At 42.9% G+C, this 15,269-nt stretch overlaps 1 protein-coding gene across 1 annotated transcript in view; it reads right to left on the reverse strand.

Moving 5' to 3' along the window:
- LOC140573973 (neurexophilin-1) overlaps positions 1-14,536 on the reverse strand; it is a 42,105-nt gene extending 27,569 nt beyond the window's left edge. Inside the window, exon 1 of the mRNA XM_072693624.1 lies at positions 13,965-14,536. Within this exon, the coding sequence (XP_072549725.1) occupies positions 13,965-14,018 (54 nt within the window). The 5' untranslated portion in view covers positions 14,019-14,536. The remainder of the gene's footprint in view (positions 1-13,964) is intronic.
- Between the last annotated feature and the right edge of the window lie 733 nt (positions 14,537-15,269).

The following is a 15,269-nucleotide window of genomic DNA, read 5'->3' on the forward strand; positions in this document are numbered from 1 at the left end:
ATAGTTCTGGAAACATGGTTAAACAGTTCTTCTCCATGATGGGCAGCGTGTTGTATGTGGTTCTATAAAGCTAGTTAAATGTTTTTCTCTATCCACTTGATTTGTATGGTTTTGTAAAGATGGTTGAATGGTTCTTCTCTATGATGGAGAACCTGCAGTATATTGTTCTGTAATGTTTTTTGCTAGATTTTTTATTCGTAATGGAGAACCTGCTGTTTGTGGTTCTGTAAAGATGGTTGAATGGTTCTTCTCCATGATGTGCACTGTTTTGTGAATGAATCTGCCAAGCTGGTTAAATGGCTCTTCTCAGTGGTGGAGAATTTGTTGTGTGCAGTACTGTAATGATGGCTACATTATTCTGCTCCATGATGGAGAACCTGTTGTACATTGTTCAGCAAAGCTAGTTAAGTGGTTCTTCTCCATGATGCAGAACATTTTATATATGGTCGAGTAAAGATGGTTATAATAAAGAACCATGAATGAAGAATGATACTGTACAGTTGGTTAAATGGTTCTTCTCCATGATGGGGAACCTGTTGTATATGGTTCTGTAAAGCTAGTTAAATGTTTCTTATCCATGATAGACAACCTGTTGTTTACGGTTGTGTAAAGGTGGTTAAATGGTTCTTCTCCATGTTGTATATGGTTCTTTAAAGACTCCTCTAAAATAATTCTATGTAGCATCCAGACAATGTTTTGCTGTTGTTCTGTGTTTTAGAATCTTATTGGTACTTATAGTATCTGTCATGATTCTTGACAAGTGCATTTTTATAACTCTATTGTATCCATGTTTCTTTCAATCAACACAGCAGTTTTAATCACAATGTCCTTGCTACACACACACAGGTCCCGCTGGTGAGGCGCTGAGGTTAACTTGAGTGTCAAATTAAGTTTGAATATTAACTCAGAAAACAATACATAAGAGATTAAATTTTCATTTTCTAAATCACTCTGTATAATTGAGGGAGAAGCAGGGCTAGACGCAGTGTATCTCTCTTCCCCCCATCAGTCTCTGTCTCTCTCTCTCTCCCTCTATCTTTCCACTGTTCTTCCATCTCATCCTCCTTTTTTTCTCTTTACCTTCCTCTCTCGCTGTTCCTCTCTTGTTCTTAATAAGAGCTCTCTTTGCATTTGTGTTTCCTCTGGCTGTTGGATTGAAATCTCCATCTCTAATTTGACATCAATTTTTAATTAAAGGCCTCGGTTCCCACTCAGATTGCTAACTGTTCGTTAGCGCTTTTATTTCCCTCTTACGCCACCCACCCCCCCAACCCCCCCTTTCACTGGACAGACCTAATATGTTCACGCTGTGAGATTTCTCCTTCTGTTACATGATTAAAATCAGAAGAACGGCTGTGCCCTTATAACTAATTATTCCACACCGTGGCCAGAGACAGAGTGGGGAGGGAGGTAATTTCACAAGAAACACTTGACTCTTAATGAATAATTTACGTCAGCTTCAAGGGGGTCACTAGTGCCCACTAATCCACCTCCTTCTCTTCCTTCACCATCTCTATGGCAAGACTGAACCCTTATACTCCACCTCCTCCGCACACACCCATGTACACTCAGAAAAATAAAGGGTCCTCAGTGGTTCTTGGAGCTATCAGTGGCTCTTAGAAACCTTCGATTGCTATGGATCCTACATCATTTGGAGGTTTTCCATCCATTTAAAAGGTTCCTTAATTTCTTAGAACTACAATAACGCTCTACAGAACCATCCAATGTTCTTTAGGAAACCAAAATCCGTTCGACTGTGGCATGGCTGCCCGAATGTGTGGTGTTCAGGCCAAAGCTGGCATGCCAGAAAACAACCCTAACCCCAACCTCTCAACCAATGAGAAAGCAAACTAGCGCTATATGGCCAAAAGTTTGTGGATGCCTGCTTATCTGTGTTTAATGTTTCTTTCAAAATCAAAGCTTTTACAAATGAGCTCCTCCATCGCTTCAGCAACAGCTTCCACTCCTCTGCAAAAGGCTTTACACATGATTTCAAATCATTATTGCAAGAATGTGGTTTCATTAAGATGACCTAATGACCACCAACTCATCCCAAAAGTATTGGCCGGAGCACCAATCTTTCCAGAGAATGCGATTCCACAGCTGATGTTAGGGAACTTTATACCACTCTAGCCAATGCTCGCCAATGGGCATGGTGACCCAAGGCTCACATGTGGCTGTTCCAGAGTGTCCCCTTCTATTAGAAAGGCCCTTCTAAGGTCATACAAGCTGTTTAAGTGCGATCAACGGGTGCACTTCAACAGTCTGAATTTAGTCTTTAGAAGGGGTGTCCACAAACTTTTAGACATACAGTGTAACAATATCCTGATACCCAACTTTTTAACTTAGCATTAAAGCAGTAACGTATAGCGTAATGTTATAAATAACATTTTATACATTTTAACATACATTTACGAAATTCTATACATTGTTTAGTCCTTTTGGCTTTTGGCCTAACAAAAACATTGAGTTCGAGCACCTCTGTTCTATGGCGTCACTCCAAAGAGCCCTTCTGGCCCCTTTCCATTTAAGAGTGTGCACAGGCGTCCTCGCTCATGTGCATTCATTTTCTACAGGCTCAATGTTTGGTTCCTCAGTGGACACGATGCTCATTTGCCATTCCAAGACAGACAACAAGACCTGAATGGGTGATCAGAATTCTACATCGCACATATCGACGTGGAGAGAATACAGGCAGAGAGGGCCCATATTCCACACTTTTCTTCTATTTTATATTTCTTCTGGAGTCCACTTAGACTGTGTGTAGTGATTTTATGAACTAAAGCAGTTGTAATTCATTTTTACAGCACTGTTTTTTTCCAAACTCTGTTTATTCTTTAGAATATCCTTTAAAATATGTAGCTGACCTCTCTTCTAGTTGGCTTCTTTCTTTTGCCTCATTCAAAATACAGTCCAGGCTGAAATGTATGGCTGCTGGTCCTGGAGACCCATGCAATGTTATATTAGTAAATAACAATAATTTGTATCACCTTAACAGGAACAGGCTGCCTAAATTGCTATAGGATAAATGAGTTATTTATTATGTAAATGATAAGTGCTCATCGTTGTTACATCTCTACCAAGAAGATCAAAAATACTGGTTTTGATGCTTATATTCCATATATGTACAGCTTGGACTGGGGGTTCTAAAACTGTAACAATGTTTCAATTGTTTTATTCGAATAAAGAATTTTAAGTTAATAAGATTTAAAAAAATTTTAAGGCTTTACTGACGTCTACACTGGGACAATGGGTCTGAATCTATTGTTCAGAGAGCACCTGCTATATGTGTCCACATTAACAAACCGCCTTCATTTCTCCTGGTGTAAGTTTTTATATACACTATTTTGACCAAAGTATTGAGACACCTGCTTATTCATTGTTTCTTCCAAAATCAAGGGTATTAAAAAAAGAGTTCATCCTGCTTTGGTTTGAGTAACTGTCTCTACTGTCCTGGGAAAGCTTTCTACTAGATTATGGCCCATTGCTTTGAGAATGTGATTGCATTCAGCAACAAGAGAGTTAGTGCCCACCCCACCTAATCATGTAATAGCTTGTGAAGTACCTTCTTGTCTGGTTCCTTTATTACCTGCCTGAATTACATCTTTTACTATTGAATTATTAGAGAGCATTAGTATCTGCATTTAGGTCTCCATCATAATAGCCACCACTCCAACTCATCCCAAAGGTATTGGCTGGAGCTCCATTCATCATTCCAGAGAATACAGTTCAACTGCTGCAACCATTGAATTAACCATTGAATTATGCATAGATGTTGAGAAATCAATGCATTCTCCTTTAAGGAATTAATTAACTTAAGCCGAAGGGTGAACTTACTACACTGCATTAAACTTCTTGACCACCTCTCCATAGTTAAAGCGTCTGAGTTATACAGCAGCCAGTGGTGTTCACAACTCTCAAAAGTGCAAGTGGCAAAAATTGAAGGCCTTCCACTTAAGTATATCCCGAACAGAGCCTCACACTCAGATCCCATCTATCCAGTGCTGCCTGTCCTAGCAGAGATCTGCTCATGAAACACTTTACACAGGAGACAGACAGAGAAAGAGAGCGGGTGAGTGACAGGGAGAGGAGAAAGACGTGAGGAATCTGGCTACGGAGATGAATGGATTCAGAGACTCAATGGGAGCATGAGCGTGGTATGTGTTCATTCAGCACCTCAGGGTACAAGAGAACGAGAGATAATGTGTAAAAGTAAATGTGGAGGATGACGAGAACACAGGCAGAGCCAAAAAAAAAAAAAAGATCTGTTCATTATGTCCCTAGACGTCCTTTCCAGTCTTTAGATGAAGTCTTTCTAAGTGGATAGAACTGATGCACAGTTATTAGAGGGAGAGTTTATGGTTTGAGTCCATATGCATACGTTGTTCACACTTACACTATATGTCCAAATGTTTGTGGAAACCTCTTCTAATGAATACATTCAGCTGTTTTAAGTGTCAGCCCAGTGCTGACACAGACGTGCAAATGCACACACACACACACAAACACACACACACACACACAGCTTGCCTTGTCCCTGTAGAGATGTATTGCCAATAGAAATGGACTCTCTGGAGCAGATAAACACAAACTTTTAGGCTCCATGCCTGAGTTGCCTAAATAGGCTGCCCTATGTTCGGGTTTTTTTAAAGACATTCTGTCTGAATGGGCGGGGCTAAACTGCTGAAGGTTGAATAGGGGCATTCCTATGCAAATATGTTTCTGACTATATAAAAAAGGATGTTTTACTGCTTTATTTCCACATATAAACCATATAAACTTGGGAGTGTATGTTTTGGAACATCTACTCTAATAATATTTGTGTATTTAATATTTGCAACATTTTTCCATGATATTAAATCAAATTAAATTTATTCGTATATCGCTTTTTACAACTGGTGTTGTCACAAAGCAGCTTTACACAATCAGTAAGTAATTAGTAAAAAGACAAAAAATCAACAATGTAAGAAGACAAGAAAACCTAAGACCCCCAGTGAGCAAGCCAACGGTGACAGTCACCAGGAAAAACTCCCTCAGAGCTGGAGGAAGAAACCTTGAGAGGAACCAAGACTAGGGTTAGGTTAGGGTTAGGGTTGGGGTTAGACCCGACCCATCCCCCATCCATCCTGGTCAGAACTATTTATAAATTATTGATAGATTGTTAGATTATTGAAGTAACTGAACCAACAGTTATACTGCTTAGGTGTGCAATGAGTCCTGTAGCATGCCATGCAGGTAAAACAGGCCTGAAACACGCAGCAATAGTTGCTAGCTGCAGTTGACTGAAAAGGGTTTTGACAGCGATCCTTTAAGGATTTAGGCAAATTGGAAATGGTCAATCACAATTTTCAGAATACCAGAATACCATTTACAATTCGGGCTGCCGTACACCATTTCACATCCACAGCTGCTCACGTCATAGCCCGACAAGTCACCAGACGCCTGCGCCCCGCCCTGGTGATGTCAGCAGATGCCTTGGTCGCGCCCCGCCGAGGTCAGCGAGACACGTAAACGCGCCCGAAAGGACAATAACAATAACGTCTGTCTATCCAGGCAGATGGTGGCAGATGTCCGCTCTTCAAATAACCCAGAGCCGTGAAACGCAGCCCGTCTGAGCGCTTCTCTCCAAATCTGTTTGTACTTGAGAGAACTATTTGATGTCCAAAAGCCCCTCAGACACAAACAAATCTGTCCTCTCTTCCCAGCTGCCATCGATCCAACACTTCAATGGGCTTTTGTTCAAAACCGATTGTTTCTACTCATTGACTAAAATCCATCCCTGGAGTGTTATTAGTGTGTTTTTTCCCTTCTTACGGGGAAGTTTCTAGCTTAGCACGTCTATGATGTCCAGAGCTTCATCACAAAGAGTGATGGCAATTAATGTCTGCATCATTTGATGACTTTCTCCTCTGAGGCGAATCTAGACCGGCCTTCGGAGGGGCTCTTATCTTGTTGACTTGCAAGTAATTAGAATTATTGTCTCTCTTTCTCTATGTGTGTGTGTGTGGATGATAGGGGTTGCATAGACTGGTAAAGATGATTAATGTATCCACTAGTGGGCACTGTGGGCAGCCGTCAACTGCTCAGAGACAGCGGCTGATTCTAGCAAAAAAACGTGGCAGTGACAGAAGCAATAGCTCAGGAGGAGACTCCAGAAAGTGTTGTCTTCTGCTGATCACGAAACCACACTCTACTTTCTTAGTCTGGAAATCCTATTGGCACCATGCCTAATGCCAGGCGTGGGCTAGAGGGATATAAAGCCCCCGTGCATTGGTGCTCTATTTCAATACTTTTGAGATGAGTTAGTGATGAGGTGGGGTAGTGATCGTCGAACATCCAGACCTCACTAATGCTCTGGCCGCTGAATGCAATCAAATCCTAACAACAATGCTCCAGAATGTTGTATTAGGCCTTCTTTGGACAGTAGAGACAGTTACTCCAACAAAAGCAGGATCAACTCTTTTTAATACCCTTGATTTCAAAAGAAACAATGAATGAGCAGGTGTCCCAATACTTTTGTCCATAGAATGTATACATAGAAAAAGCAGTATTCTACTTTTTGACATAATGTACATCTGGCAGTATATTTCTTCACTTTTTTTCTTTTTTCTTGTGTCCAACATTCATAAGGAATGCTTAATAAAAATGCCCCAAAATCTTTTTACATCGACTTCCATTGAAAGTTCGGTGAAGTAAGGGTTTTTCCATCTCCGATAAAGTTTGCGTGAATTTAATATGTTCACCTTTGCACTTTTGGGACTTAGCAGATAGCAAGGCGCTTCCCAAAAAATCATTTATAATTAAATATGTGTACTTTTTCCTTGGATATGTGCACAGATGCATCATATGAAATGGGGAAAGAAGAAGTGGCGATGAGTCACAAATAATTACACAAAGTTCTTGTCACAGTGTTGAAAGCTAAGCCAGCCTAGGCTAAGGTATGCTCATATTTTTTGGGAAGCGCCTTGCTATCTGCTAAGTCCTAAAAGTCCTAAAAGGGCTGTGAGCTGCCGCAGTGACACAAACCAGCCAATAAAAACTGAGATTTTAAATATTTTTTCTCACAAGCCCACCATAAATGGAAAATCAGCATGTTTAATTTTTTGGCAAAATAACAGGGTGGTAAACGGGGTGGTAAACAGGGTTGTAAAACTGCATCTTTTTCCACCCCAACTAAAGTCACATACATATCAAAGAACAACTAAAACTACTAAATACATAATAGGTCAAGTGAATTGACTTGTAATTGTAATTTTATGACAAGGCCAAAGCATCATCAGGGCCTACAAATCATCATCAGGGCCTAATAAAGTGTTACCCTAACAATCACTCCTAGTTTGTGTGTGTGCGCATGTAAATGCACCTGCTATGTAATCTTAGCCTAATCTTGCTGGCACAGTCGCACACATTGAGAGACAAACCTGCTGAAAAACCTGAAATGACCAAACCGCGGTGCCTTTTCTACACGTTCACATGCAGGTGTGTCTGAGCTAGCAGACATGTTATTGCCTGGCACGGACAGTGATCTCCGAGGGGAAATCCTGCTCGTGAGGGCCCTGCCAATGGTGTCCGTCTCCAGGGTGGCGAGACGGGGCGGTCTTGAACGGGCAGCTCCAGGGGTCGACTGGGCCATGCCTGTGCATAAATCAACACTGCTTAATACTCCAGGCAGGAAGACTCGACACCCGCCTAATAAAACCTCTCTCTCTCTCTCTCTCTCTCTCTCTCTCTCTCTCTCTCCTCCCTCCCCCCCACCCTTACCTTCCATAGCTCTCTCAATTTTACATGTATCACTCTCTTTTTCTGTCTTTCTCTCTCTCACTCTCTTTTGCTTTCTCCCTCTCTTTATTTCCCCCTCAACCTCTAGCTCACCCCTGTTGACTCGCTCACTCACTCTATCTGTTTCTTCTTTGCTCGCTTACTCTCTGTCTCTCATTTGCCCTCTCTCTCTCACTCTAACCCATTCACTCTCTAGCTCACCACTGTTGGCCGCTAATTTTCCCCTTTGCCTGTATACTCTCTCTCTCATTTGCTTTGTCTCTCTCACTCTTTCTGCCTCAATCTCTAGCTCATCCCTGTTGGCTCACTCCTTCTTTTTCCTATATTTGCCCTCTCTCTCTCTCGCTTTCCTCCTCACTTCCTAGCTCACCCCCGTTGGCCAGCATACTCTCTCTCTCTGTCTCCTCTTTGCTTGTTTACTCTTTTTCTCATTTGCTCCCTCTCTCTCTCTCACTCTACCACTTATTCTCCTTACCCCTATAGCTCACCCTCCGTCGGCAGGCTCTCTCTCTCTCTCTCTCTTGTCTTTGCTTGCTTACTCTCTCTCATCCTTTCTAGCTTACCCCCTGTTCTCTCTCTCTCTCTCTCTCTCTCTCTCTCTCTCTCTCTCTCATTCTCTCTCTCTCTTTCTGTCTTTCTACCCATCTGCTTTTACTCTCTCTCATTTTTCTTTGGTGCTTCTTGCTCGCTTTCTTTTTTTTTCTTTTGCTCTCCTTCTCTCAACCCTTTTTCACCCACTCTTTTTGCCCTCTCTTTCTTTTCTATGCTCTCTCTCATTCTTCCACTTTCTCTCTCACTTTTTCATTCTACCCTTTCCCTTTCTCATTCTCACTCTCTCCGTCTCCACTTTGCTCTCTCTCTCTCTCTCTCTCCCCCTCAGTGTGTTTCATACACTCACAGTGCTTTCTGTTTGTGCCTCTGCTGTTCTCTTTTCTCTTTCATATGACTTGAATGTTCAGTAAGGCGCTGTAAACACTTGCCTCCAGGATAAAATAAGGGTCTGTTTGAAGACGTAGTTCATAAGGCCGGGAACACACGCCCCGTGTGGCCTTTGTGATTGACTGTAAGTCAACAAGGGCTAAAAACAGCCCGAGTGTGTTTACTGTACGACAAGACAGCGCTGAATAGATTTTCTTGCATCAATATCCGCGAGCACACAGGTGAATGAGAATTAACACACAATTATTCATTGTTTGGGGTGCAGTGAGGGAGCAGTGTGAGGGTCCTAATAATGCTTTTGGGGCTGGTCATTGTGAAAGAAAGGGAAAAGCTTTAAAGGGGCAGTTTGATAAAAAAAAATACCTTGTACACTTAATACCCTTTACACTTAATACCGCCAACCACCCAAGACCATGTTTGGTGTCGGAGGTTTGCTTTATAGTTCTACAGTAGAGCTACAGGCTAATGAAGCTAATGAGTGAAATGCTAATTGCGCACCAATTAGCATTGTGCAAACTGCATGCCTCAAACCTCACAGACTTTTCCTTAAATGGCATCGTGTAGGTAAAGAGGAATTCCACTAAATTCAGATTGGTTTGGTTTGGTGAGAAATGCTCCGTTTTAGAGACGCTCACTGTGGTGGTGCATTGAACCAGATGTCCTAGATGTTAAGTGCTATGTTATGTTAAACCCCTCCAAGCTACATTAGAGAAAGCTGATGTCTGAGACATTGAATTATGATAGTTTAACGATAAGTTTGGATTATGCGAGAATTCACATTTCTTGCTCTTAGGCTTACCTACAATAGGGGGCAGTAATTCATGTTTGAGCATCCCTGAAGGACATGCTTTACACATGCATTTATGGACAAGCTGAGAGATACAGAACCGTCACTGAAAGTGACCGTAGCATGTGGACTGAGGCGGTAGAGTAATACTACAGGATCTTACACAATTATGACTCGGGTTACGCAGCATTACGCAGTTCTTGCGAGCATTTTCCTGCCTGCTTCAGCAAAGTTACACTGTGCAGTTAGCAGCATGCCAAGGCTGGGGTAGGCCGAGCAACGATAGAAAGTAGCATCCAAGACATCGATTGTCTTGTCTTGTCTTTTTCATTGTCCATTTTTATAGATTAAATCAAAGAGTGTCAGAAAGCACATGAGAAATTGTCAGCAAGCACATTTACACATAGAGAAGTGTAAATGAGATTTTCATCACTGAACTATCACTTTAAAGAATAGCTGAGTCACAGCATGTAAATCTCTCCTGCCGTTCTTCAGACCAACAGTTTCACAGGTACAGCGTAGAGACACATCACGGCTCCTGGATATCTACATCACTTTAGCTTATCTTCCATCTCTGATTAGTACTCTGTCATTTGCCCTTATTAAATGTCCTTCATTCCCTCTGCCCATGTGTCCTTCCATCTATTCATCTACCCATCCCTCCATCCATGAGATGCAGATGCCCTGGGCTTTATTAAGTGTGGGTTTTTGTGTGTTTACAGAGAGATATGTCCTTTGACTTTGCGCTTGGTTTAAATATGTGTTTACAGCACAAGGTTAACTACAGCTTTTAGATGCACTGCTGTCTTTGTTGCCAGAGTCAGCGTGTGTGTGTGTGTATGAGAGAGAGGGAGAGCACAGGAAACACATTAGACGTTTAATAATTAGGAAACTGTGGAGTCATTATTTATGCAAAACCTGCTGTTCATACCAAAGAGTGACCCAGTGCTGAACAGGAAAGCTGGGAGCTGCAGAATATGGGATATAGCTGAAGTATGAGTAATGTGGTTCAACTCCCCTGATGTTGTATAGAGGAGAGATATTGCAGTTTAGTCTGTCTCTCTTTCTCCCTATCTCTCTTTGTCTTTCTGCATAACAGTCTATCTGCTTTCCCCCTCTCGCTATCAGTCTATCCATCTCTTTCCAGCTGCTCTCTCTATCCAGCCCCTCTTTTACCCCCTTTCTCCCTGTCTTTCTTTTTTCATCTATCTCTCCTATTCCCCCTTTCTCACTATCCTTTCTGTTTCACTCTCCATCTATCTATCTCTCGATCTATCTCTCGATCTATCTATCTATCTGTCTGTCTTTCTATCTATCTATATATCTATCTATCTATATATCTATCTATCTATATATATATATATATATATATATATATATGTCTATCTATCTATCTATCTATATATATATCTGTCTATCTATCTATCTATCTATCTGTCTACCTCTTTTTCTCCCATCCCTCCTTCTCTCATTCTTCCGTTCTGCCATATTATATATTTTGTCCCTCTCTCTCTCTCTCTCTCTCTCTTTTTTTCTCTGTCTCTTTCTCTCTCTGTGTCTTGTCTTTCACCTCTCTTACGCACTCTATCTCTCTCTCTCTCTCTCTCTCTCTCTCTCTCTCTCTCTCTCTCTCTCTCCTGCTCTGGACAGACTTGTCCAATTTGGATGCGGTGGTTAGTTTATTTTCCTCCATTACTCTGCAGTAGGTGTGCGGCCGTCTCAGCGTTCTGCTGCATCTTGTAAGTGAATTAATTTAATAAGCTGGTAATGAGAGCGATGCCGCGCCGGTATCAGCACTATAAACACATTTAATGCAGTAATTGCCTGCGATCCGCAGCCCACTGCCTGCTGCCCTGTTATGGAAAGCCTGTTTAAATCATTAAAAGGGGAAACAGAGGGTGGGGGACAAAACACTTTAAACTGTGTTGGAGGACAGGACTTTGTCTTCCAAACAAGCTTTAACAAGCACACCACAGGGGTCACTGCAGAACAAGAATACAGAGTAAATGCCCCTTTTCTGTGTGACCGGCACAGCCTACACTTCTATAGCGTGTCAGGGTATATTAGACTGTTCTGTGTAATGAGCTTTTTAATATATCGATTTCATTGTTTATTCATTTTTAATGAAGTAAACATGCCCTTTGTGTTCAGTTCAGGCTGGCCACTGATAACGTGCCATTTCCCTAACGACTTAATGTCATAAAAAGCACGGCCTCCAGCACATACCGTCTAAACTTTAGCACTGTAAGAGCTGAACAGGGATAAAACTGGTCCCAAATGTGCTTAAAGCTCTCTTAATATCTTGGCTCATTTCAGCCTGCAGAAAATTAAAGCTGATTATTAATGTATGCTGTATGTCTTCTAATCGCAGCTCGGTAATGCAATGAAGAGAAAGAAATATATTAATTACTTTATAGTTTAGCGCTGTCACTGGCAATGAATTACCCACGATGTCTCAGCGAGACACGCAGGCCTCCTCCTCGGGTTTAAATGAGGTGGTAAATTAATGACCACAAGCCGTGCTGTATGATAATTGGGCCAATTACATTATCAGTGTCCTGCTGATGTAACATGTGATTGGAAGCATAGTTGGTGTCTATAAGACACAATACAACAGTGGGGGTGGAGGGGGGGGATAAGCCTGGTTAATTACACACATTTAATAGGAGGATGATTTTTCCTTCTCCTGTAAAATGATCATTTTGAAGATACATGTTTTTTGCTGGACAGCAAGGATATGTATTTATTTATTTATATGTATTTAGGGTATTTATTAAGTCATATCTCTATTTAATTGTTTAATAGTATTCATTTCTATAAATTATATACATATATTTAATTATTCTTAAGTTAGTGAGTTGATTATTTATGCCGTTAAATAGGCCTAGTCATATTGGCTATTTATTGAGCTTTGTTCATTAATTTATTTAGGTGATTAATTAAGGTTAGAATTCGTTATTACATTCATTTATTTATTAACCCTCAGCAGTTGCAGCTCTTTGTTAATGACGTGAAGGTGCTGTGCGATTAAACTGACAGAGATTCATCATCATCAGCTAGCTGTTCACTTTCCCTCCCTCAACAGACATGCTTGTAGGACCCCAGTGGGGCACCGGTGCAGTGTGAAGGTGGGCAGGTGGAGGGGGGGCAAGAGTGCAATGTGGTAGTGAAGGATGTACATTTCGCTCTAAATCTCCTGGAGTCTCCTCATTAAGCTCCAGAAGCCTTTGCTGTGTCCTCTATGGAAGTGGATGTGTGTGCAGCTGAAAGGAGAGTGTTCAGCAGTCCTACAGGAATTAAGCGGATTAAAAGCTGGCTGTTTTTTTTTAAGGACATATGAATAATTCCACTGCCCAGCTGAGAATTTCACCAAAGGCACTGGGACCGTGCAGGAACGTTTGTTCTGAGGTCCTTTTACAGTGTTTTCAAGTAGCTCGGATCAGTGTCAGGGAGGAGGCGGATTACAGACATACATTAGAAATTACCGTAATTTAGTGTGTTATCTATACAAGTCTATCAAGGCAGAATAAAGGTGCTCCAAAGGGTTCTTTGAGTGATGCCATACAAGAACCACTTTCGGCTCCATAAAGAACTATTTGTGTAATAGAAATAGCGAAAAAGAGTGTGAAGAACCCTTTAAAGTAAAGAAGTCAATGTAAAGGTTCTTCACGCTCAGATCGCTTTAATAAAAATGGTTCTTCTGTGACACCGCTCAGAGAACCCTTTTTAGTACCTTCATTTTTAAGAGTCTGCTTTCATGCTTTTCAGGGGCAGCTTTCATAAGGCGATGTAACGCCTACGTAATCCTTTCATAAAATCTACAAAAGGCTTGTTTCAAACAGGGCCAGGGAGTGACATAACAATTAACAAAAGTAACCAGCATTCCAACAACAGTCTGTCGTCATAAAGGCTGCTTTTGTCGATTGTGATGTCATTTCTTTTTGGCGCGCTTTGGAACAAGCCTATTATAAACGTTATAGAAGGCTTATACAGGTGTTTTACAGCCTTATGAACGTTGCCCTATGAAGTGTCACTCAGATCAGTGTCCCTATTAATGATACCTGCTTAATTGGAAGGTATTAAGCGCTAATTAATTAAGGGCTTCTAAACGAGAGACCAGGTAGCAAAACTTACCCTGTCTTTTAAATATTTGTCAAAAGTAAATGTCTGGAAGCTTTCCAAACAGTGACGTCAGTCTGTCTTTTTGTCAAGTTGTCCTTCACAATGAAGAAGTTCACTATGGTTTTAATGCTGTTAAATTAAGGTTAAAAACTACACCCGCAATCATTTTCTCCCCCAACACACACACTTACACTTTAACTCGCTCTCGCGCGGGACCTCTGCGTGCCAACCCTGGCATCCCTCTCCCGTTGCGCGCGCCACCGGTGCATCACTCACATCCTAACAACCCCCATAACACACACACACACACACACACAGTGCGCCCTCTCTAACTCACCAAGCACGCCGTCCCATTCAGGAGCAGCAAAATGAAGCCGTGGTCCGCGCGCATCTTCGTCGGCGCGCGCTCCTCCCTTGCACTCGCGCCGTCTCCGTTAGCCGTCCTCCGCTGCCGCCGCTCCTCCTCCGTCCGTTACTGTATCCCGTATCCCCAGTGGCCGAGGTGCGTGCCCATGGCCGGCCGTGCAGGCGCGCGCGCGCGCAACCTTCCCCAAAAGCCACCCCGCTTCTCCCCCTGGTTGATAACTGGAGGCGCTGCGCGGTACAACTCCGGATGTCAGCGGGGGCGCGCGGGGTTCGCGGGTGCCAGAGAAAGACCGTTGGCGCGCGGCATGTCCGCAGCGCGCGCAGGGAGGGTGGAAATGTGGGCGGTGGGGTGCAGAGAACACGAGAGGAGGAGAGTCAGAAAGAGGGAGAGTCCGCTCAGCGCGCGCAAATGGGCACGTGAGCTTGGGAGCGGGAGGACAAGGGGGTGAACAGATCCCCCATCCTCGCTGGGCACGGCCCGACAGACACACGCGCGAGCGCGCGAGCAAGATCCGGAGCGCCAAACTCTCCTTGGAAGCGCGTGGAGACTGGCAGCGAGGTTCTCACGCGCGCGAACGTTTTAATACCCCCCTCACACCCCCAGCACACCCCACCCCACACCACACCAGTCAGCCCGCACCAGCCCAGCCCGCCAGGTCCCCCTCATCCCCTCCCTCTTTATCTCTCTCTCTCTCTCTCTCTCTCTCTCTCTCTCTCGCTTACACACACACACACACGTGCGCGCGCGCGTGTGTGGATGTATTTTGCATTCCTGTCTTCTGTATGACTGAGTCAAGAGTTGGGACACACACACACACACACACACACACACACACACACACACATAAACATACGCAAACTATCCAACTGCATTAAAAGCCTCCACTTTAATCAGGCCCCGCCCACCTCACCTCACACCGTCACGGCTGTTTATTATTTATTATTATCATGCTGATCATCATCCTCAGTGCGCTCATGCAGAGCGCGCGCCCCGTTTCTTTAACTTTTCTCAATGTGAAACGGCGCCACGCAGCGCGAGACCCGTTTCCTCACTGCAATAATGACGTGTACCAGAGCGGACAAGCGCGCGCTCATCTGCATGAAAGCCAGTTGAGGAGCTCATGAAGAATTTGAAGAGTTTGTAAATCTGTCAACAATGTTTCTGTCTGTCTATCTGTCTGTCTGTCTGCCTGCCTGTCTATCAATCTGTCAGTCTCTCTCTCTCTCTTTCTATCTTTCAGGCTTTCAGTCTGTCAGTCTCTCTGTAGGTCTATCT

This window comes from Salminus brasiliensis, chromosome 12 (assembly GCF_030463535.1).
Source record: "Salminus brasiliensis chromosome 12, fSalBra1.hap2, whole genome shotgun sequence".
NCBI classification, from domain to species: Eukaryota; Metazoa; Chordata; class Actinopteri; order Characiformes; family Bryconidae; genus Salminus; species Salminus brasiliensis.